The 23,738-nt window shown below is 58.7% G+C and overlaps 1 protein-coding gene across 1 annotated transcript; it reads right to left on the reverse strand.

The window, feature by feature from the left end:
* Positions 1-13,597: 13,597 nt before the first annotated feature.
* Fscn1 (fascin actin-bundling protein 1) lies at positions 13,598-22,618 on the reverse strand. Its single transcript, XM_004840377.4, has 5 exons — positions 21,683-22,618; positions 15,914-16,070; positions 15,707-15,828; positions 15,324-15,491; positions 13,598-14,699 (listed from the first exon to the last, which is right to left on the reverse strand). The coding sequence occupies exons 1-5, from the start codon at positions 22,512-22,514 to the stop codon at positions 14,497-14,499; spliced, it is 1,482 nt and encodes a 493-aa protein (XP_004840434.1). The 5' UTR covers positions 22,515-22,618; the 3' UTR covers positions 13,598-14,496.
* Positions 22,619-23,738: the final 1,120 nt, after the last annotated feature.

Below are 23,738 nucleotides of genomic sequence, written 5' to 3' on the forward strand. Positions count from 1 at the left end.
TCCCTCTGGATTCCTTTCTCCACATGTACAGAACCCTGCAGGTCCCCAAGAGCGGCCAGGTCCCAAGAGGAAGGACGAGGGACCTTCCAGGTGGAGTGGCTCCTGCTGGGAGGAGCTGGCCCCTGAGGTCCCACTGCCCGAGCAGCCACCGGGCCAGTGGGGCACAAAGGGCTGCTTTTTTCCTTTCTGGCTCAGAAGCCCCAGCCCTCACTGGCAGCACAGCTTCTCCCCCAGTCCCTGGGGCCACAGCCAGGGCATGCACTGGCCCTGAGACCCCAAATCCAGGCAGGCCACACAGCTGGCTTCTGAGAGATGGGGTGTCACCCTCTATGCTTGCTACTTTTTACTGATCAAATTTTGGGGCATTTTTTAAAACTTTTTTTTGGTTTTTGAGACAAAGTCTCAAACTCAGCGCCACCTCCTGCCTTAGCCTCATGAATGATGGCATTACAGTGTGTGGCACCATGCCCAGCTATTTAGGGACACCTGACAGTATACAGAAGGAAAAGTTTCTAAATAGGTCAAGGTGTGCACTTTCTGTGTTGGCTTTTTGAGACAGTCTCACTATGTGGCCCAGGGGGACCTAGAACTCAGGTGATCCTCCTGCTTGCAGTGCTGCTCCTCCTGTTGCGTTCACAGCGACATCGATGCTCTCCTAGCCCTCCATGCTCATAGCCCTCAGCACCGTGGGCTCAGTGTGGCCCTGTCCAGGCTGCTCACCTCCCTGTGGGGGCCCCTTGGTGCCACTTGGAAGCCTTCAGGATCCACCTGAGTGGTGGTGCTGGGACATCCCAGATGTGTCCCCAAGGTGGGGCTAGGGGCGGCATGTCCCTCTGTGTGCCAAGTGTCAGTGGCACTGCCTGCCAGTACCCAGTCTCAGGTGGGGGAAGCCCAGCCCCTGCAGTGAGCTGGCCACACACCTGACCGTGCGCGCAGCACCAAGTCTGCATCTACTCTAAACAGCGCCTCTTCCAGTAAGGAGCCCCTGTGGCTTCTGCTGAGGCTCTCAGGGAGCTGACCTCACCTGCCTTCCCTGCCCCCCTCCTTTGCTCCCTACCTGCAGCATGCCCACTGCCCGAAGCCTTGCTGCCTCCTCTAGTTCACAGCCCCCGAGGCTGAGGCTGCTATGTGCGGCCCCTGGGTCCCTCCCCACCTCACCCTGGGTCAGGGCTCAGCCACACGAGCCCTCCCCTCCTGGCTTCCTTGGCCTAGCCCTGGTGGCAGGCTGTGGGTCAAGTTCCTCTGCCCAGCACATCGGTAAGTGCCAGTGACCCAGGCTGTCCTGCGAGCCCAAGGCTTGGAGTCTGCACTCGGCCAGTAGTACCTCTGGCCTTGAGCAAGGCCCTCAGGCGTTGTCAGTCCGTGAAGGGTGACAAGACAGCACCCTCTCCTTGGGCTGTGAGCATCGGTGCTGCAGGCAGGACGAGCACAGGAGGGCAGAGCAGCCATGGTGCAATACCAGGTCGGGGGTCTCATCCTTCCCTGGCTGGCCCTAGAATTTTTTCTTTTTTTCAGTCCTGGGGATTGAATCTGGGGCCTTCACACAGCTACATCCCCCAGCCCTTTTTATTTTTTGGTACCGGGTATCGAACTCAGGTCCTTGTGCTTGCAGAGCAGGCTCCGGAAACCACTGAGCTAAATCCCTGGCCCTCCTCAGCCCTTTCTGTTTTTTGAGACAGGGTCTTACTGAATCACTTCAGTTGCCCAGGATGAGCTACAACTTTGGATCCTCCTGCCTCAACTTCCCAGCAGTCTGGAATTGCAGGTGTGCACCACCACGCCCCTCATCCCTAGAATCCCCGCCCAGGTGGGGCCTGGTCTGTGCGGGCCCACCCGCCCCTCAACAGTGACACAGTAACCAGCCTCTGATGCTCCTGCGCTGGGTCCACCTGCACCTGTGTCTGCTCACCGGGCGCTGGGCAGCCAGGCGACAGAAATGCGCACCCAGACACCAGCCAGGTGTTTGGAACAGGGACGAGCGATGGAGAGGGCCCAGGTACTGCACTGAGGGCAGGTGCTGTCTCTGGAGCGGGCAGGTGGCTGACAGGAAGGTGGCCCGCTCCTGCCCAGGATGCCTGGAGCATCCACTGTGGAGTCCAGGGCGGATTCTAAGTCCCTGTGGCAGGAGGCCCTGGAAATGCACTCAATTCAGCACCATGGGGCAGGACCCACCCCAGGCCTGGGCAGAGTTTCTGGGGAGGAAGCTGCCACCCCCAAGGCCCAGCCCCAGCTCCCCTCCCAGGCCAAGCCTGCCCACTCCCTCCTGTTCACTGCTTCTGGTGGCTCCTGCCTTAACCCAAGGTGCTACTCCACGCAGTGCTCAGTGGATGGGGCACAGCTGCAGGTGCTGCTGCCAGGGGCCCTGGGGTGCTGCCATCAGCTGGGATTCAGTGAGGTCACAGCCCCTGCCCTGTGAGGTCCAGCTTCTCCGAAGCACAGACACCACCCCAGCTGTTGGGAGCTGGCGCTGAGCACTTGCCCTCTGAGTGAACACGGCAGACCACGGGCCACTCGGGCAGATGAGCCGCCATGCCAGAGGTGTGCACCAAAGGCCACCTGTCCTTCCCTGTGTGCACAGCAGTGCTCGAGCCCAGAAGAGGATTTGTAGCTGGGAGGCAGCTGCCCAAGCTCACACAGACAGTTCTCGTCTTCTCCTTTCTGCCTGGTGCTTGTCCTTGGCTCTCTCCCCCTATCTTTCTCTCCCTACCCTCTCTCTCCTTCTCTCCCCCGCCCCTGCCCACCTCGCAATGAAGAAGCACAAATAGCACAATGGGTAATAAGAGTCAAAAATAAAAAGTCCATAGGGAGCCCAGTGTGATTGCGCATACCTACAATCTCAGCACTCTAAGAGGCTGAGGCAGGGGGATCACCAGTTGAACCCAGTCTGAACAACTTAGTGATTTAGTGAAACCCTGTCTCAAAATGAAAACTAAAAAGGGCTAAGAACACAGCTCAGTGCAAAGGCCCTGGGTTCAGTTCCCAGTACCACAGAATATTAAGCAACAAATTGAGTAAAGACAGTCTGACCTGCAGGAAGCCACACAAACATTAGCTTAGCTGTTTATAGAATCAGAATGTGTGGGGCTGAGGATTTAGCTCAGTAGTTCCAACACCTGCCTTGCAAGCGCAAGGCCCCAAGTTTGATGCCTGGTACAAAGAAAAAAATCAGAACATGTGGGTGAAGGTTCTTTCCACCTGTGTCATAGTGAACAAGGCATCTGGTCAGCTGAGCCTGTTTCCCCATTGTTAAGATCCAGGATTGGCTGCGCAGCCTGAGCAGCCCTCCTGGCTGTCCTGACAGAGAGACTGAGGGCTGCAGAGAGGTCTCCTAGTGTTGATGACAGTGCCAGCTCGGCATTATTCTCACCAGCCCCAAGAGGAGAAACCCAAACATCGTGTGGACAGAGAAACAAGCTGTGGCCGTCCAGGCCCTGGGGTGCTCCTTGCCTATAAGAAGGGAGGGAGGGGACTGGGGATTTAGCTCATTAGTGGTTCCGCCACCTGCCTCGAAAGCACAAGGTCCCAAGTTTGATCCCCGGTACCAAAAAAAAAAAAAAAAAAAATGGGAGGATGATGCCATTCAACAGCAGCATGAAAACCATGCCCAGTGCATGAAGCCAGACCGTGTGATGCCATTTGGGTGAAATCTGCAGAGTCGGCAAAGCCTTAGAGACAGACAGTAGATTTGGGAGTGCTTAGGGCTGAAGCAGGGATGGTGGGCTGGGGCTGAGAGCTAAAGGCCATGGGATTTCTGATCTCTTTTTTTTTCTTTTTCTTTTCTTCAGTACTGGGGATGGGAATCCACAGCTTCATTTGTGCTAAGCAAGCACTCTAGCCTGGAGCTACAACTGCTGCAGAATTCTAAGGGACAAGAGACACCAAGTGGGAATCAGGAGGATTTATTACGTTGAACACTCGGTCAACAGACTCGTGTCCCAGAGCTGGGCAATTGAATGAAGGAAAGTTCCAGATTTTTTTTTCTTTTTGGTACTGGGGATCGAACTCGGGACCTTGTGCTTTTGAGGCAGGTGGTGGAACCACTGAGCGAAATCCCTAGCCCTAGTTCCAGATTTTATACATTTAGTCAAAGGGGGGTGGTCTTTCCAGTGACACAGTGAATAAGCTTACCAGAACAGGACAAGGCAGACAGTTCAGTAATTTAGCCTTGTAAGAAGACAGTGTCTTGGACCAGGGATGTAGCTCAGTGGTACTGCACCTGCCTGGAAAGTGCAAGGTCCTGAGTTCGATTCCCAGTAGCCCCCACACACACACAAAAAAAGACAGGGGCTGGGGATTTAGCTCAGTGGTTTCGTCGCCTGCTGTGCAAGGGCAAGGACCTGAGTTCAATCCCCGGTACCAAAAAAAAAAAGACAGTGTCTTATGAATCATATGGGAACAAAGTATCATAACTTTGTTCACAGGGCCAGGGATTTAGCTCAGAGACACCGTGCCTGCCTCAGGAGTGTAAGGTCCTGAGTTTGATCCCTGGTACCAGGGGAAAAAAACAAAAAACTTTGTTCAAAGAACATAGTTGTTTACGGAGCATATGGTTCCTCGGGGTTATACAACTTCATTCACAGCACTATGACTGTCTACCTAAGTACCTGCGGAGGTCAGAAGTTACGGAAAAGGGGGGTGGGTAGAACCTGAGTGGGGAGCTGCTAGACTGCTTTCAGCTAGGAGATCTGATTTTCTTTTAAGTTCTGCTTTACACCGCAGTCCTTTTCTAAATTTTGAGATGGGGGCCGGGGATTTAGCTCAGTGGTTCCGCTGCCTGCCTTGAAAGCACAAGGTCTGGAGTTTGATATCCCCGGTACAAAAAAAAAAATTTGAGACAGGTCTAAGTTTTCTAGGGTTGCTATCAATCCTCCTGCGGAGTTACTGGAAATACACCGACTGGGATTAGTCACAGATTAGACTGTGCCAAAGAAATGATCACTGAACTTGAAGACAGCAGTTTGGAATTATCTAAAACAATCAGAAGAAAAAGAGAGGGGTGGGGATTTAGCTCAGTGGTTCCGCCGCCTGCCTCAAAAAAGCACAAGGTCCCAAGTTCATTCCCAGTACCCAAAAAAAACAAAAAAGGAGGAGGGGAGGGGGGGGAGGGGAGGGGAGGGAAGGGGAGGAGAGGGGAGGGGGAGGGAAAGGCTAAAACAAAAGAGCACAACCGGGTGGCTGGGTGAGGTAGCTCACGTCTAATCCCAGCAGTCTAGGAGGCTGAGGCAGGAGGATGGCAAGACTTCGTCTCAAAATAAAATTTTTAAAAGTGCTAAGGCAGGGCCAGGGATAGGGTGCACCCACCCGAACCTATAGGAACAACAGCCCGCAGGAGGACACCACAGGCAGGTCCTGGAGCTGCAGCACTGTGGGCACACAGGCCTCCCTGTCCCCTGGCTCTTTGAGGACACTCTTTCTGGGGCCCCGGAGAATTGAGAGGCTTCTAGTTTCCCACACCCTGACCTGCTGGCCATGCTTGGGAGGAGGGAATCTCCAGGGCCAGAGAAAGAGGCCGCAAGGCCCTAGGCTACCCGTGTCCAATGTCCGCCCGGCCCCTCTGCTGACCCCAGCAAGTCCTCTCTCTCCAAGACCTCAGTTTCCCTGTGTGTGCATGGGGGAGTTGGCCCCTCACAGCCCTAAGCAATTCCCAGGAGAGAGGAGCAGCCGTCCTGCTGGGAGCGGGGTGGCCAGGGCTCCCCACCTTTCTTTGGTCCCAGCAGCCACCAGAAAGGGTGCAAACTGAGGTTGCAAGCAAGCTCTTGCTGCAGTGAGGACTGCTGTCCCCAGACCCCAGGGTTCCTGCGCTCTCCCGGCCAGCCCCTCGTCACTGCATCCAGGTACAGATGGAGCTGAGGCATCTCCGCCATCCCTGAACCCCTCACAGGGGTGCAGACTCAGATGTCACAAGGATGTCACATGGCTGGGACCCTCCCCTCCCTCCCACTGGACTCTATGGCTCCTTGGGTCACAAGGACCAGGGAGCAGAGAGCCCAGAGGACCTGCCCAGGTCCTCAGATGCTGATCCCATTTCGCTGGGTCTACTGCTTCCGGGAGACTGCAGCATGCTCGCTACCCCTGCCCTGGCCGGGTTCAGGGCTGGCCTTGTCCTTCCTGGACCTGCCCTCCATCTTGGCTCCTGTCTACGCGGCCCCTCTGGTCCGCCTTGACAACACAGCATCTCCTCTGGCAGTGCCCTGTGTCTCCTGCCTGCCCCCAGTGACACCTTACAAGCTGACCTCACCAGGAGCTGCCGCCCATGGCTGCCCGACACTGAAGACTCATCCCCAGCGCCAGGTTGGCCCGTGAGCACCTGACGGCCTGCCCGATCTGGCCTACTCCTGCCCTGGCCTTGCAGCTCTATGGACCACAGGAGTCTGCCATGACCCGGAGCAGCTGCTCTCAGGGAGCGTTTCGCCCACACTCCTCAACCCAAATTCAAGGCCCCAAGAGTCCAGCCATCAAGACATTTGTCCCTGGGCTTCTGGAAGCCACACCCTTCCTGGTAGGTGGAGTCCAAGGCCGGTGAGAAGCAGAGGCTCCTCTCTGTCTGTTGCCCCCAGGGTGGCAGCAATGGCAGTGCCCATTCCACAGGCCCTCCTGATGGGGCGACAGCAGAAGCTGGCCATGGGGGCACACACGTGTAATCCCAGTGCTCTGGGAGGCGGAGGCAGGAGGATGGCGAGTTTAAGTGCAGCCTGGGCAACTTAGCATGATCCTGTCTCAAAATATAAAACTAAAAAAGGGCTGAGGCTGTAGCTCAGTGCAATTGCCCTGGGTTCAATAATCCCCAGTGCTTTTGTTATACATGAGTAAATTACATATTCAGCATACCTGTCCTTTGAAAGTTATATGAATTAACTATATATTTTCCAAATCTTAAAAAAAAAAAAAAGGCAGGGATGGTAGCATACGCCTGTAAACCTAGCTCTTGGGAGGCTGAGGCAGAGAGATTGCCACAAGTTCAAGACCAGCCTGGGCTACATAGTGAGACCCTGTCTCAAAATAATAACAATAATAACAATAATAAGAATAATCTCCGGTGCAAGAAAAGAGGAGTAAAAAAGACTTTACAAGCCAAAGTCAGAAACATGCCTTGAACTTGCTCCCAGATTTCTAGGGACACAGGTGCAGAGACCCCAGCTGGCCCGCGTTGGGAGACCCCGTGGGGAGACTCCGGGCAGCCATCCCAGCCATCAGCCTGACTGAGGTCCCTGCCAACGGCCAGCGTCACCAGAGCTGCTTTGAAGAGGACACTAGCAGCCTCCAGCCTTCGTGTCTTCCCAGCAGAGGCCCTGGATGCAGACAGAATCGAGCTGTCCCCACTGTAGCCCAACTGGAGTCCCGAATTCCACCTTCCTTCCTGGTGTGGCCCTGGCCTCACCCCTCTGTGCCCAACAATAACTGCATGGATTCAGCCAGGCTTGGGGCCCCCCAACAGCTGAGTGACTCAGGAATTGTTCCCAAGAAATTTACCGCAGGGACTCGGACAAAGGCCTCGGATGTGATGTGACACCGTTGTTGTTGTTCCTGACAAATGAGGGGCGATGTGAATGCCTGCATGGGGGCGAGGTAGATAAGACAGAGGTGCACAGAGTCCCCGCAGGGGACTGCGAGGTCTGTCGGGGCAGATAAGGAAAACGCCTCTCTCGGTGACTCTGTCAGGTGACCGAGAGGGAGGCTGGCCGGGCAGGGGGAAGCCTTTACCCTTCCCCGATTTGGGGGATGGGGTGAGAGGGCGATCCCTCAAAACAGCACTAGGAGGAGCTAGAGAAGCCGGCCAGGGCTGCGCACACCGGAAATCCCAGCACCCCGGTGAGGCTGAGGTGGGAGGATCCCCATTCAAACCCTGCCTAGGGCAATTTAGCAAGATCCTTTAAAAATAAGAAAGGACTGGGGCCAGAGCGCAATGTGAAGGCCCTGGGTTCAATCCCCAGTAGCAAAAAAAAAAAAAAAAAAAAAAAAAGACATGAAGCATGGATTTAGGCCGCAATCCAGCCTTCTTCTGGGTATAGAACCAAAAGAATTGCAAGCAGGAACTCGAAGAGACGTTGCACACCCACGTTGAGGCAGCATGATTCACAGCAGCAGGAAGGTGGAGGAACCCACGCACCTGGGACGGAGCAGCCCCGGGTGCAGCAAATGGAAGGTGCAGCGGAAGGAAGGGATTGCGGTACAGACGTGCTGCCACAGGCGTGGACGCTAGGTGACCTCAGCCAGTGGCGGAAGGACAAATACACTTCCGGCCCTTTCCAGGCGCCTGGAGGAGTCGAGTCCCAGGCACTGACAGGCAGCGCGGGGTAACCGGGCCAGCGTGGTCAGGGCGTCAGTGTGCAGCAGACGGCAGCCAGGGCTACACAGCAGCGTGAGAGTGCTTTACACTCATCTGCGCGCCAGCCCGGTACGAGGGGAGAGCAGTGCGCGGATCTAGTCACAATGAAAAATTAAGGCAGTCTCAGTGGCTCAAGTCTATGCTAGCCACTCGAGGGGAGGCTGAGGCAGGAGGATCACAAATTTGAGGCCAGGCTGTGCAATGTGGCAAGATCCCGTCACTAAGTAAAGTATAAAAGCGGGGTGTGGTGTGGTTCCGTGGCAGAGGGCCCCTGGGTTCGACTCCCAATACCGAGAAAAAAATTAAAAGAAAATCTGGACTCTGGGGTCACGTTAACAAGTAGCATGATGATGTCCGGGAGCAGGCACCCCAGGGGCTCCCCAGTCTCTCCTCCCACCCCCAGGGCAGGGAGCTAGGGGCTCCCCAGTCTCTCCTCCCACCCCCAGGGCAGGGAGCTAGCTTCCCCAGCCTCGCAGCCCAGCCTTCCTGCCCACGTCAGCAGTGCCCGACTTCCCGTGGGCCCAGGCCAGCAAGGCTATCGGCAGTCGGCCAGCCTTTCCCGCTGCTGGGTGATGACTCGGATTGTTCTGCTCTGGCCCTAGGCTGGGGCTCTCGTGGGGGGCACACGCCAGTCATGCCAACAGCAGTGAGGCTGAGGCAGGAGGATCTCGGGTTTGGGCCCAGCCTGGGCAACCCAGAGGTCAAAATGCAAACTAAAACCATTTATTCTCTCCCGGTGGTCTGGCACGCGGGAGTGAGATGGAGGTGTGAGGGGCTTGTGGGTACCCTCCCCTCTGGGTGCGGCCTTATCCTACCCCTCTGCTTAGCAGGACCCTCGTCCTGTGGATTAGCCCCACCCTCATGAGCACCTCATTTATTTTATTTTGCGGTGTTGGGCAGCAAAGACACCCCTCACGCCTGCTAGGAAAGTGCTCTACCGCAGAGCTACACCCCCTGCGCCCCACCCCGCGCCTCATTTTAACCTAATCACCTCTTTAAAGACCCTCTCTCCAACGGTCTCCCTCTCCCTCTCTCTCCCTCTCTTACTAGAGACAACCAGGGGCTTTGCCCTGAGCTACAGCCCTAGCTCATTTTATATTTTTTGAGACAGAGTCTCACTAAGCCCCCCGGCTGAGCTTGAACTTTTGATCCTTCTGCCTCAGCCTCCCATACTAAGGAGAGGCTTATTATTAGAGAATAATTTCTTGAGTAAAAGTGGTCTGGAAGGTCGTAAGAAACTCTGGACAAACTCACATCTGGAAGAAAGGACTGACTAGAACTGGGACTGGAGCAGCCGTGCACTTCTTTCTTTCCTCTTCCTCTTCCTCTTCCTCCTCCCCCTCCCCTCCCCCTCTCCCTCCTCCTCCCTCTCCCCCCCCCCCTACTGGGGATTGAACCCAAGGCCTTCACACTGATCTATTTCCTTGGCCCCTTTTTAAATTCTTTGTATTGAGACAGGGTCTCATTACATTGCTCAGGCTGTGCTTGAATTTGGGATCCTCCTGCTTCAGCCTTCCAGAGTGCTGGGATCACCAGATGTGTGCAACCATGTCCAGCTCTATGGATTTCCTTTATTACTTTCTTTCTTTTCTTTTTTTTTTTTTGGTACTGGGCATCAAACTCAGGACCTTGCACTTGTGAGGCAGGCACCGGAACTACTGAGCTAAATCCCCGGCCCTTCACATAAACTTTTACCAAGTTAAACTAACCTAAATTCAAAAAGGCGAAAAAGTGGGCCAGGGATTTAGCTCAGTGGTTCCGGCGCCTGCCTTGCAAGTACAAGGTCCCAAGTTCGATCCCCATACCAAAAAAAAACAAAAACAAGAAGGCAAAAACCCATTTGTTAGGATTACTATAACAGTTTGCCATTTGGGAACTAAAAACAGGAATTCTTTTTTTTTTTTTTTTTTTTGATATGAGGGATCAAACTCTGGTCCTTGCGCTTGTGAGGCAGGCAACGAAACCACTGAGCTAAAGCCCCATCCCTGGGAATTCTTTTTAACAGAAAGCACTCCATCCGCAGATGGTCGCTGTGAACAAATCAGACACCAAACAGCGCTTTGAGGCCCAACAAGCATGAGATCAAATATGACAGCCGTGGGCACACCGAAGGAGAGAAGCCTCAACCCACCAAGCTGCTTCTTCAAATAAGGTTAGGCACAGCCGAGTTAAACAAAGGATAAAGGAAAAGTTCAATTTTTTCTCTTTACATTCTAACACCTTTTTTAAAAAGAATCCCCATTGCCAATATGCTGTTCTCAGATTCTAGTATACATTTTTTTAGGAATATCCAAAATGGTCCTAATTTAAGAGAGTAACAATAATGACATTATCATTATTAGCCAAAGCCTGCTGCTTGATGCCCTAGGGGTCCCCCGAAAGGGGGTCTTCTTCCTCCCTCCCCTGGGCTCACGCCTGCCCTGCCCTCCCCAGTCCCCTTCAGGGAAGCCTGGTCTCCCTGTGCTCCTCCTCTGTGTCCTGCAGGGACCAGCTAAGGGGCTTGGGTTTCAGGTCACATGCTCACTGCCCCCATGGGGTGACCCATCTGTCCCTTCTGCTCTCAGTGTCCTCCAGAGGCTCAGCCCCTCCCCAGCCACACACTGGCCAGGGAGCAGAGAGACAGGAACCGAGCCACCCACTGCCCAAATACCCAACCTGAGGCCCCAAGGGCACTGCCGGAGCCCTTCTGGGCCTCCCCCACCCTAAGGCCCCAAAAGTCACCATCTGAGAGAAAAACATCAGACTGGGGATGTCATAGACTGTATTTTATTTTGAGACAGGATCTCACCAGTTCCCCAGGCTGGCCTCGAACTCACAATCCTTCCTCCTGAGTCTCCTAGGAAGCTGGGATTACAGGTTTGCCACTGTGCCCAGTGCATTAAACTTCTTTTCTTTTTTTTTTTTTTTGGTACCAGGGATTGAACTCTGGACCTTACACTTGTGAGGCAGGCGTCGGAACCACTGCCCTTGCATTAAACTTCTTAGTAAGAGTGAAGTTGTACTCTGGGAAGCTGAGACAGAAGAATCTCAAGCTTGGGCAACTTAGCAACCTAGCAAGACCCTATCTCAAAATACAAACTAAAAAAGGGCTAGGGATGTAGCTCAGTGTTAAGGCCTGGATTCAATCCCCAATACTGCCAAAAAGGAAAACAACAAAAAAAAGAAGTCACTCTTACCCTTTCTCTAGTGGGGCCCACAGGGTCTGGGGTGTCCTCCCCAGCAGTCCCCTCAGGAGGAATGGGGGGGCAGGAGGCCTGGGGGTGTCCTGTGGAGACTCGGGGAAAGCTCAAGGAGCTCACTCCCCAACCCCCCAGGAACCTGCCAGTACCTTCCTGGGGCTGGTGACAGCCCAGATTCCCCAGCAGGACTCAAGGCCCCTGTGAGGCACCTGAAGACCAGGCCCAGGGACAGAAATGGGGGGCTGCAGGCGGCCCACTGCAGTCCCTCCTGCCCAGCCACATCCCTGCCGCTGCCATGGGGTCCCTGCAGGTGAAAGGGCTCTCCCCTCTCCTACGTGCCCCACTGAACATTCTCTCTAACCACAGCCTTGGGGCACAGCCCACCCTGGCCACCAGCACCTTGGAACTGCTGAGGCAGCAAAGGTGACTCAGACAGGAGTGGAAACTGCACGCTGCTCTGGAATCCCCGCCTGGGGAGCCCCAGACCCCATGGGGCAGGAGGGAGCTGCAGGGCCAGGAAAAGGGAATCCGGGCGCCCTGGAGTCCCTTCCTCCCCAAGATGCCTCCTGTCTCCAAGTGGGTCTGGGAAGTCACCCGGGGCACCCCCAGACCTCACCGTGACAACACCCACCCGGCTTCTCACCCGCTTCCCTGAGCTGGGGGCCTGTGTTGTGTGGGTCCCTCTGCCCACGGGCTCATCTGTCCCTTTTCCGGGGTTCCACCCTGCTAACCCCTGCTGAGATCGCGGTGGCCCCGATTCCCTCATCAGACCCCAGCGCTTCCCATGCATCACCCAAAGCCACAAATGAAACGGCTCAGAATCAGCAGGTGGCTCCGGGGAGCCAGAACTGAACCCGGGATCGTCGGGCTGGGGGCAGGAATGGGCAGGGTCCTCTCCGCCTCCCCCACCGCGGCCTCCTACGTGGTCAGTTTGGCTCCGCAGGATTCAGCTGTCCCCTCTCATCACTGAGATTTTTCTGGCTCTCAACCGGGCTTCCACTGGGCCGGGCCGGACCCGCCGGGAGCTAACCTCCTCTGTGGCCCACCTGCCCCGTCAATCTGATTCCCGCCGCATGGACTGTCAATCACAGCGCGGACCGCCCCGTATCAACGGCAGCCAATCAGCGCCTCCGCCACGCCCCCACCCCACCCCCGCGCCTTGGACCCGCGGCTCCACCTTTGTCATTGCTGCTCAGCAAGGCTGCTCTTCCTCGGTTTCCCCTCTGAAAAATGGAAACGTAGGGATGGCCGTGGTGGCACGTGCCTGTAATCTCAGCATTGTAGGAGGCTGAGGCAGGAGGATGCAAACTGGAGCCCAGCCTAGACAAGTTACAGTAATTTACCAAGACCTACTCTCAGAATAAAAAAGGCTGGGATGTGGCAGGGATTCTACCCCGTGCCTACTCCTGCGAGTTCCCCTAGGTGTCCTGGCTAGGTCAGGCCCTGCCTACCTGCACACACCCTCCCCAGGCTCGTCCCTCCAGGGACCCCAGCCTGCGGTTGGTGAGTGGCCCTTCCAGTCAGGGAAAGTGGAGGGGCTCTGGCCAAGAATCACCTGTGGTGGCCCATGAACACCTGTAATCCCAGCACTGAGAGGATGAGGCAGGAGGATCCCAAATTTAAGCCAAGCCCAGCCCGAGCAACTAGCGATTTAGGAGACCCTGTCTCGAAATCTGAAAAAATAAATAAAAGGCTGTGGGCTGGGGATATAGCTTGGTGGTAAGACCCTGGGTTCAATCCCCATGTCCCACTCCCCTAAAATAAAAAAGCAACTCTGCCAACAGAGCAACAGCAGATCAGGGGTGTACTAGTTTGTGTTTGACCCGCGCTTCTGTGTGATCCGGCTCGGGGGACACAGGCCCACATGGTGCACATCTGGATTGTCCAGAGGTCTGTACTCAGGGTCAGCACCTCAGCCCCCAGCCCCTGCTGCCGGACCCTGGGCCAGCTGGCCAGGTGCAGACCTGGGCTCTAGGCAGGGTTCTGTCCAGGGCTCAACCACCGCCCACTGCAGCCAGCCTCCCTCCCTCCTGGCCTCCCCCACCCGAGCCCCCTCATCTCCACAACACACACAGGCTGCTCCGGCCAGGGCTGCATACTCGAGAGTTATTTTATTTTGCTCTTTCCAGTTTGAAGCTACTATCATGGGCGCTGAGAGTTATACAAATGACACTTACAAAAAATAAAAGACCAAGACACCCAGAGTGAGATGGACGGTGGCAGGGGGCTGGTGGGGGGCTGGCAGCCAGGAGGCCAATGGACACCCCAGGGTACCCAGCTGGTGGGTGGGACACAGGCTCCATTCTGCCCAGGAGCACCAATCCCAGCAGGGCTGGGGCTGAGGCAGGAGGGTCCAGGGCTGGGGGTGATGGGAGAACAGGAGGGGGCCAGCTGGGGAGCTGGGCACAGGTGTCAAGACCCCCCAAGACCACTCACAAGTACAACCAGGCTTGCTGGGGTGCCTCCAACAGTAACACTTCATTAAAAAAAAATATATACTGATTTGGTCGTTTTCCGCTTCCAGTCAGGCCAGGGTGAAAGAAGACAGGCTCGGGGTGTCCCCTACCCCCGCCGGAATGCACAGGGCACAGACCCACTGGCTTCAAGCCAGGGAGCCCAGCAGGCCCCAGCAGAGTAGGAGAGGGGCTGTGGCCCCAAAAAGCACGCATGGTGGAGACAGGAGATTCCAGTTATGTGCCCTACCCCCCAGGTAGGGCTGGGCCACCCTCTCCTGGCCACTTCCAGGAAAATAAGGCTCAGAGTCGTCTGAGGTCAGAAGAAAGAGGTGCCAGCCTCACCCCATGGCAGAAAAGAGGGACCTGACATCCCCCCTAGGAAGGGCAGACCCACGGGGAGTGGGGGCATCCAGGGGCCCACAGGTGGGGGCGCCAATTTCTCTGGGGTTTCCAGTTTGAAAGGCAAGGGGCTGCCACCTGGCCGCCGAGGAGGAGGAGGGTTAGTGGAGGGGACAGCGGCCGCCGGGGCGGGGACCTAATACTCCCAGAGCGAGGTGGGGTCGATGGTCTCTGCGCAGGCCTTCAGGACACCGGCGTGGTCCCCTTTCAGGTAGCGCCCGCCCACCTTGATGGCCACCTTGTTGTAGTCACAGAACTCAAAGAAGAAGTCCACCGGGGTGTCGCTGCTGCTGGTGACGGAGGAGTCGTTCCCCACCATCCAGTACTTGCCCGTGGAGTCTGGGGAGGGAGACCCCATCAGCCAGTGCCCAGGACACCTCGCCCAGCAGGGGCTTCCTACTCTAGGGCTGAGGCCGCCTCCAACCAGCTTCTGGAACTGGCGGGTCCGTGTGCCCTCCCGCTGCCCTGCTGCGGTGCTGGACACACCAATGGGGTTTTTAAGTCCTTCATTCTTTTCGGATTTTACTTATTTTTTGTTTTTCTTGGTGCTGAGGATTAAACCCAGGGCCTTTGCACTGAGCGACATCTCCCTAACCCTTGTATATTTTTCATTTTATTGTGAGACAGTGTCTTGCTAAGTTGCAAAGTTTCCCAGGCTGGGCTTCAATTTGTAACCTTCCTGTTTCAGCCTCCCCAGCACTGGAATGGAAGGACTTCTGGATCCAACTGAGCACCTCTGCACTGTCGGGTTCCTCCCACCCGGGTTTCAGTCCCAGCTGTGTCCCCAGCCCTCCCCTCCCTCCTTCGCTGTGTAGGGCAGGCGGGCGACCACAGTGGATGGGCTGTTCCCAGTCTGGAGCTACATCCATCCCCTGGGGGTCTGAACTGGCCCTGAGCCAGGCCACAGAGGGCCAAGGTGAGCCCCAAAGCCCCAGGGGGCTCCCCACCGCCAGCAGAACCTGCCTTTAATATTGTAGGCGCCATCGCTGAACTCCAGCTGGAAGACATCGTAGCTGGAGCGGTTGGCATCCAGGGTGCCCGTGACCTTGCGGCAGCCGATGAATCCGTGCTCGCCGCGGAACACGATGATGGGGCGGTTGATCAGCTTCATAAGGAAGAGCTCGGCATCCCCTGTCCAGGAAGGGACACTGAGCCTCAAGGCCGCCGGGTGGGGCTGAGCCACAGCCAGGATGTGGCTCAAAAGGGACAGTGCAGCTGGGCTGGATCACCCTGCAGCCAGCCCTTGGCAGGTGGGGCGGGGCCAGGCTGAACGGACACAGTGGGGCTGGGACCCCCAGGTGCAGTGGTACCAGGGAACACAGGCTTGGGGTCCCCATGGCAGCTACCTGTGGTCTCCACCGAGGCGGCCAGCTGCCCGTTCTTCTTGGCGGTCACGAACTTGCCATTGGATGCTCGCAGTGTGATGCGCCGGTCACGCCACTCGATGTCAAAGTAGCAGCTGGCGTTCCTGAGGGTGGTGGGAAAGGGTCAGGGGGCCGCCGCGTCCCTGGGAAGGGCCAGCCTGAGCCTTGAGCAGGGTGGCGGGCACTCACTTGGTGGATGCGGTGGACTGCACACCCCCGGTGGCTGTCAGTGTCCAATACTTGCCCGTGTGGGTGCGGAAGGCGCACTTCCTGGTGTCGCGGTCGATCTCCAGCTGGAAGGTCTCCTGGTCGGTCTCCTCATCCTGGTTGGCCGACAGGTCCATACCTGCGAGAAGGAGCTGTGCTGCTACAGAGAACCGGGTGGGTCACCAGGTTCTGGCTGGCCCACAGCCCTGCCCCACAGGCCAACGAGGGGACGGCGCAGGGACTCCAGCACGCAGCTCAGAGCCCTCAGCCTGCACAGCAGGGCCAGGACAGGACCCAGGCTGAGTCCCAGCCACATCCACGCGCTCTGTGGGGCAGGAGAAGAAATCTCAGGGGAGTTATGCTGCTTAGCCTAGCATGTGAGAGGGCCTGGATTCCATCCCCAGCATCACACAACAAACAAAACAAAAGAAGTAGCCGGGCGTGGTGGTGCACGTCTGTGATCCCAGCACTCAGCAGGCTGAGGCAGGAGGATCACTGCAAGATTAAGGCCAGCCTGGGCTACATTAGTGAGTTTAAGACCAGTCTGAACAACATAGCGAGACCTTGTCTCAGAAAAAACAAAAACAAAGAAAGTCCCAGCTGGGCATGGTGCCACTGACCAGGAACTCTAGGACTCTGGGAGGCTGAGGCAGTAGGACTGCAAGTTGGAGCCCAGTCTGAGCAACTTGGTAAGGCCTTATCTCAAACTAAAAAATGAGAAAAGGGCTGGGGAAGACCTTGGGTTCAATCCCTAGGACCACAAAAAGGAAACAAAAGAAGTAATGCTTTCCAATAAATCAAGCGCAAAGCCTTCCTGGAGCCAGCAGAGGCCCCTACCATGGCCACCAGGACTTGATGTTAAAGATCAGCTCTTGCTCATTTATGTCGTGGTTATGTAAAGGATGGCCTTGTTTTTTAGGCACAGATGGAAGTATTTTAGGATAAAATGCCTGGTGTCAGGGATTTGCTTTAAATATAATCAAAACCACCACCCAAAGCCACAGATGGAGAGACGTCAGCCAACCATCACGAGGGGGTCGGAATATGGGGGCTTGTTACCTTCTCCTTCCTGCTGCCGCGGATGTGTGAAAGCTAAAACATGAGTGTGTATGTTCCTTTCGGAAAATTCAGAGGATTCAGGAAAGTTCAAACTGAGTCAGATGCATCCCTGGCTCCAGTGGAAACCCCCAGCTCTTCCACAGTCGAGAGCTCTCTCCCCAGATGTGCGTCAGTGAACTGTAACATCTGCATAGGTCTCCACGCCACACAATAACCTGATGGGCCTGGGGAAGGTACTGGGGACTGGACTCCATCTTCACACTCGGCTACATCCCCAACCCTTTTCAAATGGAAGACTGGGTGCCACTCAGTGGTTAAATCACCCAGGCTGGGCTCGAACTTGTGACCCTCCCACCTCAGCCTCCCAGAGTGCTGGGAGTGCAGCCGTGCAGCACCATGCCAGGCCCAGCTCTGCCATTCTACATCCGTATCCAGGTTCACGGCTCCAGCTGAGCCTGGGACAGAGCCTGGGACGGGCTCTCGGACTCTAAAGGAACAAATCTCCCTGTGGAGGTCACCACACCCTCAGGCACCTCGAAGTCCCTTTCTGAAGCTGGGACACCCATGGCGCCTGGCAGAGGAAGGCTGGCGGGCGTGGTGCCAACACCCAGGGGTCTGAAGGGTGCCGGCGCTGTCCTAACCCAACCGTGTCCCACATCAGTGCCCAAGTTGGGAACCCTCACCCCTAACCCCGCTCCAAAGAGGGGGCTGAGCCTGAGAGGGCACATGCCCTTGGGCCAAGGTCACACAGGAGGCCTGGAGGAGGCAGCGGGAAGACCACAGCCCTTCTTCCACCCACCTCCTATCTGTGTCCCTAGGGCTAGGGACACCCCAGGACACCCCAGGGCCACAGGTCATGATGGGGTCCCTCCTCTTGCAGGCCCCTGTCCCCCCCTCCCCCAGGGTGGGGCTGGAGCCATCAGCAGGAAGCTGCTCCCACCCGTAGGCCCAGAAAGCAATGCACAGCTGCGGGCAGCAGACCACACCCTGGCCACATGACACTGCCACCCACCGGGTGACCTTCAGAGGGTGACAGGAAGGGGCCAGACCAGAGGAAACGCCCCTCAGGGCCACCCCGGCATTGCAATAGATGACCCCGGGCACCCCAGGAAGAAGGGCAAGAGAGGCAGATAAGGAGGACGGAGGGACAGAAGCCAGCCCCCAACACCCTTGCAGATAAATAAGCACGGGAAGAGGCAGAAACACAAAGCCCTTCTCAGTATGTCGGGCTTTTCTTTTTACTTTCCTTGTTTATTTTTTATTTTAAGACAGGATCTCACTAAATCGCCCAAGCTGGCCTCAAGTTTGAGATAGTCCTGCCTCATCCTCCTGAGAATAACAGCTATGCCTCAACATGTCTGGCTTTGCATGAGGCTTCTGGTAACTGAGCTTTGGTAACTCAGAGAGTAGTCACCAGTGGACAGCATCAGCTTTGCTCCACCAGCAACTGGGTGACATTAACGCCACTGCCATCCTCCCTGCAGCCATCTGCCCAGCGCCTCAGTCCCCAGCCTGTTGTATCCAGTCCTGGAACCGGCCTGAGGAAGCCCTTGGCCAGCACACAGGACCAGCCACCCCTGGTGGGCACCTCCAGGGCACCCAGCCTCGCCTCCCACCCAGCCTGAAGGGAGCAGAAGGGGCGGTGCCCTGCCCCACAGCCCCTGCAGGCCCCGCCCCGAAGGCCACCCGCTCAGCCTCCAGCCTCAAATTGGAGCCCGTTACTATGGGAACAGGTTTTCTGCGGGATTTTTCTTTTCATCCACAGCAGCACAGAAAACCTGAGTCACTGGCTGAGAAGCCTGGCAGCCGGGGAGCGGGGACGCGGGGGCTCGGGGGGAGCGGGGGAGGGGCGCGCCCCAGGCCCCCCCCCGAGCCCTGGGGCGCCTCCCCGTGGGACTCCCGCCTTCCAGCTTCTTCCCAAGTGGCAGAGAGGGGGCACTTCACGCGCACACCCCTCACATCCTCCCTGGTCCCCACCCCTCACACTTCCCAATTCTCCCGGCTTGCTCTGCATAGGCGCCTCCAACACGGCCCAGCCCATAGGAAGGAAGGGGCTTGGAATCCTCTGCGGCCCTACCTCATTGCCCTCTCTTTCTAGCTAGCTCTTAAAACTATCAGGTCACTGCCAATCCCTCCACCGTCCTCAAACATATCATTGAGGTGCCTCAAGAGAACTCTTAGACATCCTACAAGGCCCAGCCTAACCAGGCCCTCTTCAGCCAGCCACCCTTGGAGTGACTGGGACAGGGCACTTCATGAGACAGGCTTCAGGCCAGGGCGTTGGGCCCCAGACGCGAGAGAGATGCCAGTTCGAGAGGACAGGAGTGGCAGAGGGTCTGGAGGGACCAGGAGGGAGATCCCGCCTGGGTAAGAGGTGCTCCTTGAGCCGACCCTGCCGGACGTGAGGCCTTCCCAGGCACAAAGCCTGGGGCAAATGGAACTGGGCACTTTACAGATGAGCAAACTGAGGCTGTAGGGCGGCAGCGTCTGCAGGGGCACCCCGCCCCCCCTCGGCCCAGCCTGCAGTGGGGCTGATTCCCATCCGGTACTGACTGGGCGGAGCTCCCAGCTTCCTCCTCCTCCTGGGCTGGAGGGGCCTACCGCCGGTCGGAGGGAAGGGACCGCCCCCTGCCACGCAGGCCTGGTCTCCAGCCACGCCCCCGCCCCATCGCACCCCGGGGGCCCAGCCCCTTCCCCAGGCCCTTTAATCTCCGGGATGAGCCAACCCTGACTCGCTCATTTCCGGCACCTCCTGCCATAGCAGCCTGAATCACAACCTGGTGCCCCCAGAGCTTCACTAGACCGGGCATCTGTCCGGGCTCGCCCAAAACACCCTCTGGCCCCCTGCTCTTTCCGGTCCCGAGGGCCACGGACAGCAAGCTCTGGTCTCCCCACTAATGAGTAGTGTCTGGCTTAGTGACCCTGAGGGTCCCTCCAGTCCAGCTCCCAGCCTCGAGTTCTCAGACATAGTGAGTGGGCTTTCTCTGACCCTGGCTACCTCAGGGCCTTTGCACAACCTGTTCTCCCCTGCCTTCAACACCATTCCACATTCTAGTCACCGTTCAGGTCAGCTCAAGGGTCCTCCTCAGAAAGGGGCCCCACTTATCCAATCTGGGACCCCAAGCCCGCAAGTCCTTTCTGGACACCTCAGTCACATCCTCAAGATAATGCAAGCCCTCTCTGTTCACTGCTCAAGTCTCAACACATCCTCGCTGCCTGCTAAGCAAGCAGAAATTTCACCCCACCCAGCAGAGTTCAAACAGGCAGAGGGAGGTGACGCGCATCAAGGCGGCCATCGAGAGTTCATGGGGTCCTGAGCACACCATTTTCTGAATCCTGTGTCCTTACTACTCCACGTAGGGCAAGTGATTTGCATCTGTTGCCTTCACTCAGCAAGCACAGAACCCTACCCCAGCCTCCACTTTCGCCCCCACCGCCATGGGGACCTCAGAGGCCTCCAAGGAGCCCGCAGCCAGCGGGGTGGGGTTGGGGAACCAGGGGGCCACTGCCGGGGCCTTCATCCAGCTTCCCCAGAGCCCGGGATCCAGGCTCCCATGGGGGGGGGACCCTCATGGGCCCCTCCAGGGGGGCTTCCGGCTGCAAACCGCCTCTGGGCTCCAGAGGAAGAGCTGCCGCCAGAGAGGCGGAGAGTCCGAGCGCAGGCAGGGGCTCCCGCTTCGGCGCACAGGCTGCTGGTCGGAAACGGGCCGTCGGCGGGAGGCCCTGGAGAGGCGGGTCGGGTTGCAGACAATTGTTCCCGCCCAGGCCCCTGAGACGGGTTCACTCGAGGGCAGGGGATCCCCGGGGAAGAGGGCTGAGGTCTCCGGGCGGGCGTCGAGGCCGCCCTCGGACGCCGGCACCGCGGGGCACAGGGCGCGGAAGGAGGCGCGGGGCGGGGTGCCTGGCGCCTCGCCATCCTCGCCACGCTGCGGGCCGCCAAGGCGCTCACAGGGAAGCCACCCCCGGGAGAACTTCAGGCCAGGGTCCCGGGCCGGGGACCCCACCGGGTGGCGGCGTGGGGGGGCTCCTCCGCCCCTGCCCGGGGCGACCCTCCCCCGCCCCACCGCATCTGGCTTTCCAATCTGCAGGGACCGAGCAGGACAAAGGGGCCGAGGGAGGGCCCAGCCGCGGCGACCCGCCCCCCTGCTCACAAAGGCCGCGGCCTCGCGCGCGGGGCGGGGGAGGGCAGGCACTCGGAGCCCCGCTCCCCACCGCCCAGCAACGGGGGAGGCGCGGAGAGCAGGAGTGGGTGGTGGAGGCGCACCGGGCCTGATCAGAAGCCCCTAACCGCCCCCACCTCGCCAGCCAGGGGCGGTAGGGGGAGGAAGCCTGGTGCCAACAGTGGCCGTTGCCTCCGCCGCTAGGCTAAAGGCCTGCGGAACTGGGTACCTGCACCAGGTATTGGGCGAGGGGCGTCCCCTCTCCAAGAGCTGGGGCAGCGGATCTGCGGGATCAGAGCGCGTGGGGAGAATTCAGACCCGGCAGGGTGTTGCGCGTACGACGGCCCCTGAGCTGGGTTTCGGGGGCCCTGGAACCCCAGGCCCTGGCGAGGCGGGATGGCTTGCGCGCCTAGCGGGGCCACACGGGATACTGAGGGCCGAAGCAGCGCCGCGGGGGAGAAAAGGGCGGGAGGCTGCGAGGATGCGCTTTGTGCACGGCCCGGAAGACGCGCGGGGCGGCGTCCCCACTCACCCTGGCGCGTGGACACGTTCCTCTCGTTGGCCGCCTGCAGCACGACCTGGGCGCAGCTCTGCTCCAGGGCAAAGAGCTCGTCCTTGCCCACCTTGGTGGCCTTGCCCGCCTTGAGCGTGCCGCTGGGCCCGGATGGCGCCAGGTAGCGGCCCTCGCAGTCGCGGAAGGCCACCTTGCCGGAGCGGAACTCCAGCGTGTAGCCGGTGGCGGGCTCGGGGCGGGCCACCAGGCGGCCGTCGTGGCGCAGGAAGCGGTGGTCGGAGGTCTGCACGCTGTAGCGCTGGTCCTGGAAGGCCAGCGTGATGAGCGAGTCGACGCCCCAGGGCACGTCGCGGTCCACCGCAATCTCGTCGGCCGGCCGCGCGCTCAGGTGCGCGTAGCGCTTGCGGGTCAGGCTGTAGATGTTGACCTGCGGGTGCATGGCGATGTGCACGCTCCACTTCTCGGCCGGCGACACGGTCTGCGCGAAGCACGACAGGCGGTCCTCGGTGCCGCCAAAGTAGCGCCGGTGCGCCTCGGACTGCAGCGACCAGCGACCGTCGTCGTGCGCCACGATGAGGAAGCGGCAGTCGGAGCCGGGCACCTCGCGCTCGCAGGTCACGTTGCCATCCTTATCGGCCGCCAGGTAGCGGCCCAGGTGGCTGCGGAGGCACACGGCCGCGCTGCCCGCCTCGTCAGGGGGCTGCTCCAGCGTCCAGATCTGCTTCTTCTTCAGGCTGCTGGCCGACGCGTTCACCTTGAACCCGAACGCCTCGGCCGTCAGGTACTTGTTGCCGCAGTTGATGAGGCCGAACTGGATCTGCACCGCCTCGGTCGTGCCGTTGGCGGTCATGGTGGCGGCCGGGAGGTGGGTGGCGGTCCCCCGTGGCGCCGCCCTGCTCCTTTGTTCCACGGGCCAGGCCGCGCGCGCTCCCTCCGCAGCGCTCCACAAAGCCGGCCCGCGGCGCCCGGAATTTTATAGGCGAGGTGACGTCAGCGCCGCGAGACCACGCCCTCCAGGGCTCTGCGGGCGGGGCGGGGCGGGGCGCGGTCCTGGGGGTCGCGGGAGGGTCCCCCGCGTCCTCCTGTGCGTGCACCGTGGGCCTCCGCAGCCCCCCACCTCCGCCCGCCGCCGCCTGCTCCCCGCGGGGCCGTCGCCCCACTCCCCGCTCCTGGCCACAACCGCTCAGCCCCCCACGCTGGGTGGAAGAACCAGACTGGCGAGGACCTAGGCCAGAGATCACCGGGCAGATGGGGTCTGTGGAGGTAGGGTCCAGGGCGCCCGGGCAGGGCCTGCAGGGAGCCCGACAGCCTGGGAGTTGAGCGCCGGAGGCGGGACGGAGACAGGTTCACACTGGAGAGGCCCTGCAGACCCCAGCCCCGAACTTCCTTCCTAGGGCCGCCCTCCCTGAAGGCCACCCGGCTGGCTCAATGGTCTCTGACAAGGACGAAGTCAGTGGCCAGTGCCCTCATTCTGGTGATGCACAGTCCACAGGGGTCTGGCCCACCAGGCCATGGACTGCAGGGCAGGAGTCCCGTGGCCATTTAGGAGGGGTCTTAGTAGGCCAGGCTAGGCCGGGCCAGCAGGGCAGAGCCAGGACTCTTCCTTCCCCCGGAAAAGTGCCACCTTCAGGTGCAACCCTGGCTGCAGCCCCCCCCCCAGGACCCCCGCTGTCCCTCCTCCTTCCTCAGAGGGGACACCCCTACACCTCCCACCCACCCGCCACCCCATCTCAGAACACTTCCCTTTTCAGAGCCGCTGGCAAGCCCAGGACTTTTCCTGGGACATTCCCCACATGCCGGCAGGCCCCGGAATGCCAGCATGACCACTGGCTGCCCACAGGATCTGGGCCTGGGCCCTTTGCAGCCACAGCCTGGGGCTCTGAGCTGGCCAGTCCACACTGGCCTCCGAGCGAGCCCTGCTGTCCACAGCCCCCGCAGGGACTTCCCAGGAAGAGCAAAGACCCTGTCTCCTCACCATCAGAAACCAGGTGGGCTTTGACCCCACCCAGGCATGCAGTAGCATCCCCTCTCACAGAGCCCACCTTGCCACTGGGAAATCCACATTTGGTCCCTT

Source organism: Heterocephalus glaber, unplaced genomic scaffold (genome assembly GCF_053883595.1).
Source record: "Heterocephalus glaber isolate CG9 unplaced genomic scaffold, H.glaber_assembly_v1.0 deba00001610, whole genome shotgun sequence".
NCBI classification, from domain to species: Eukaryota; Metazoa; Chordata; class Mammalia; order Rodentia; family Bathyergidae; genus Heterocephalus; species Heterocephalus glaber.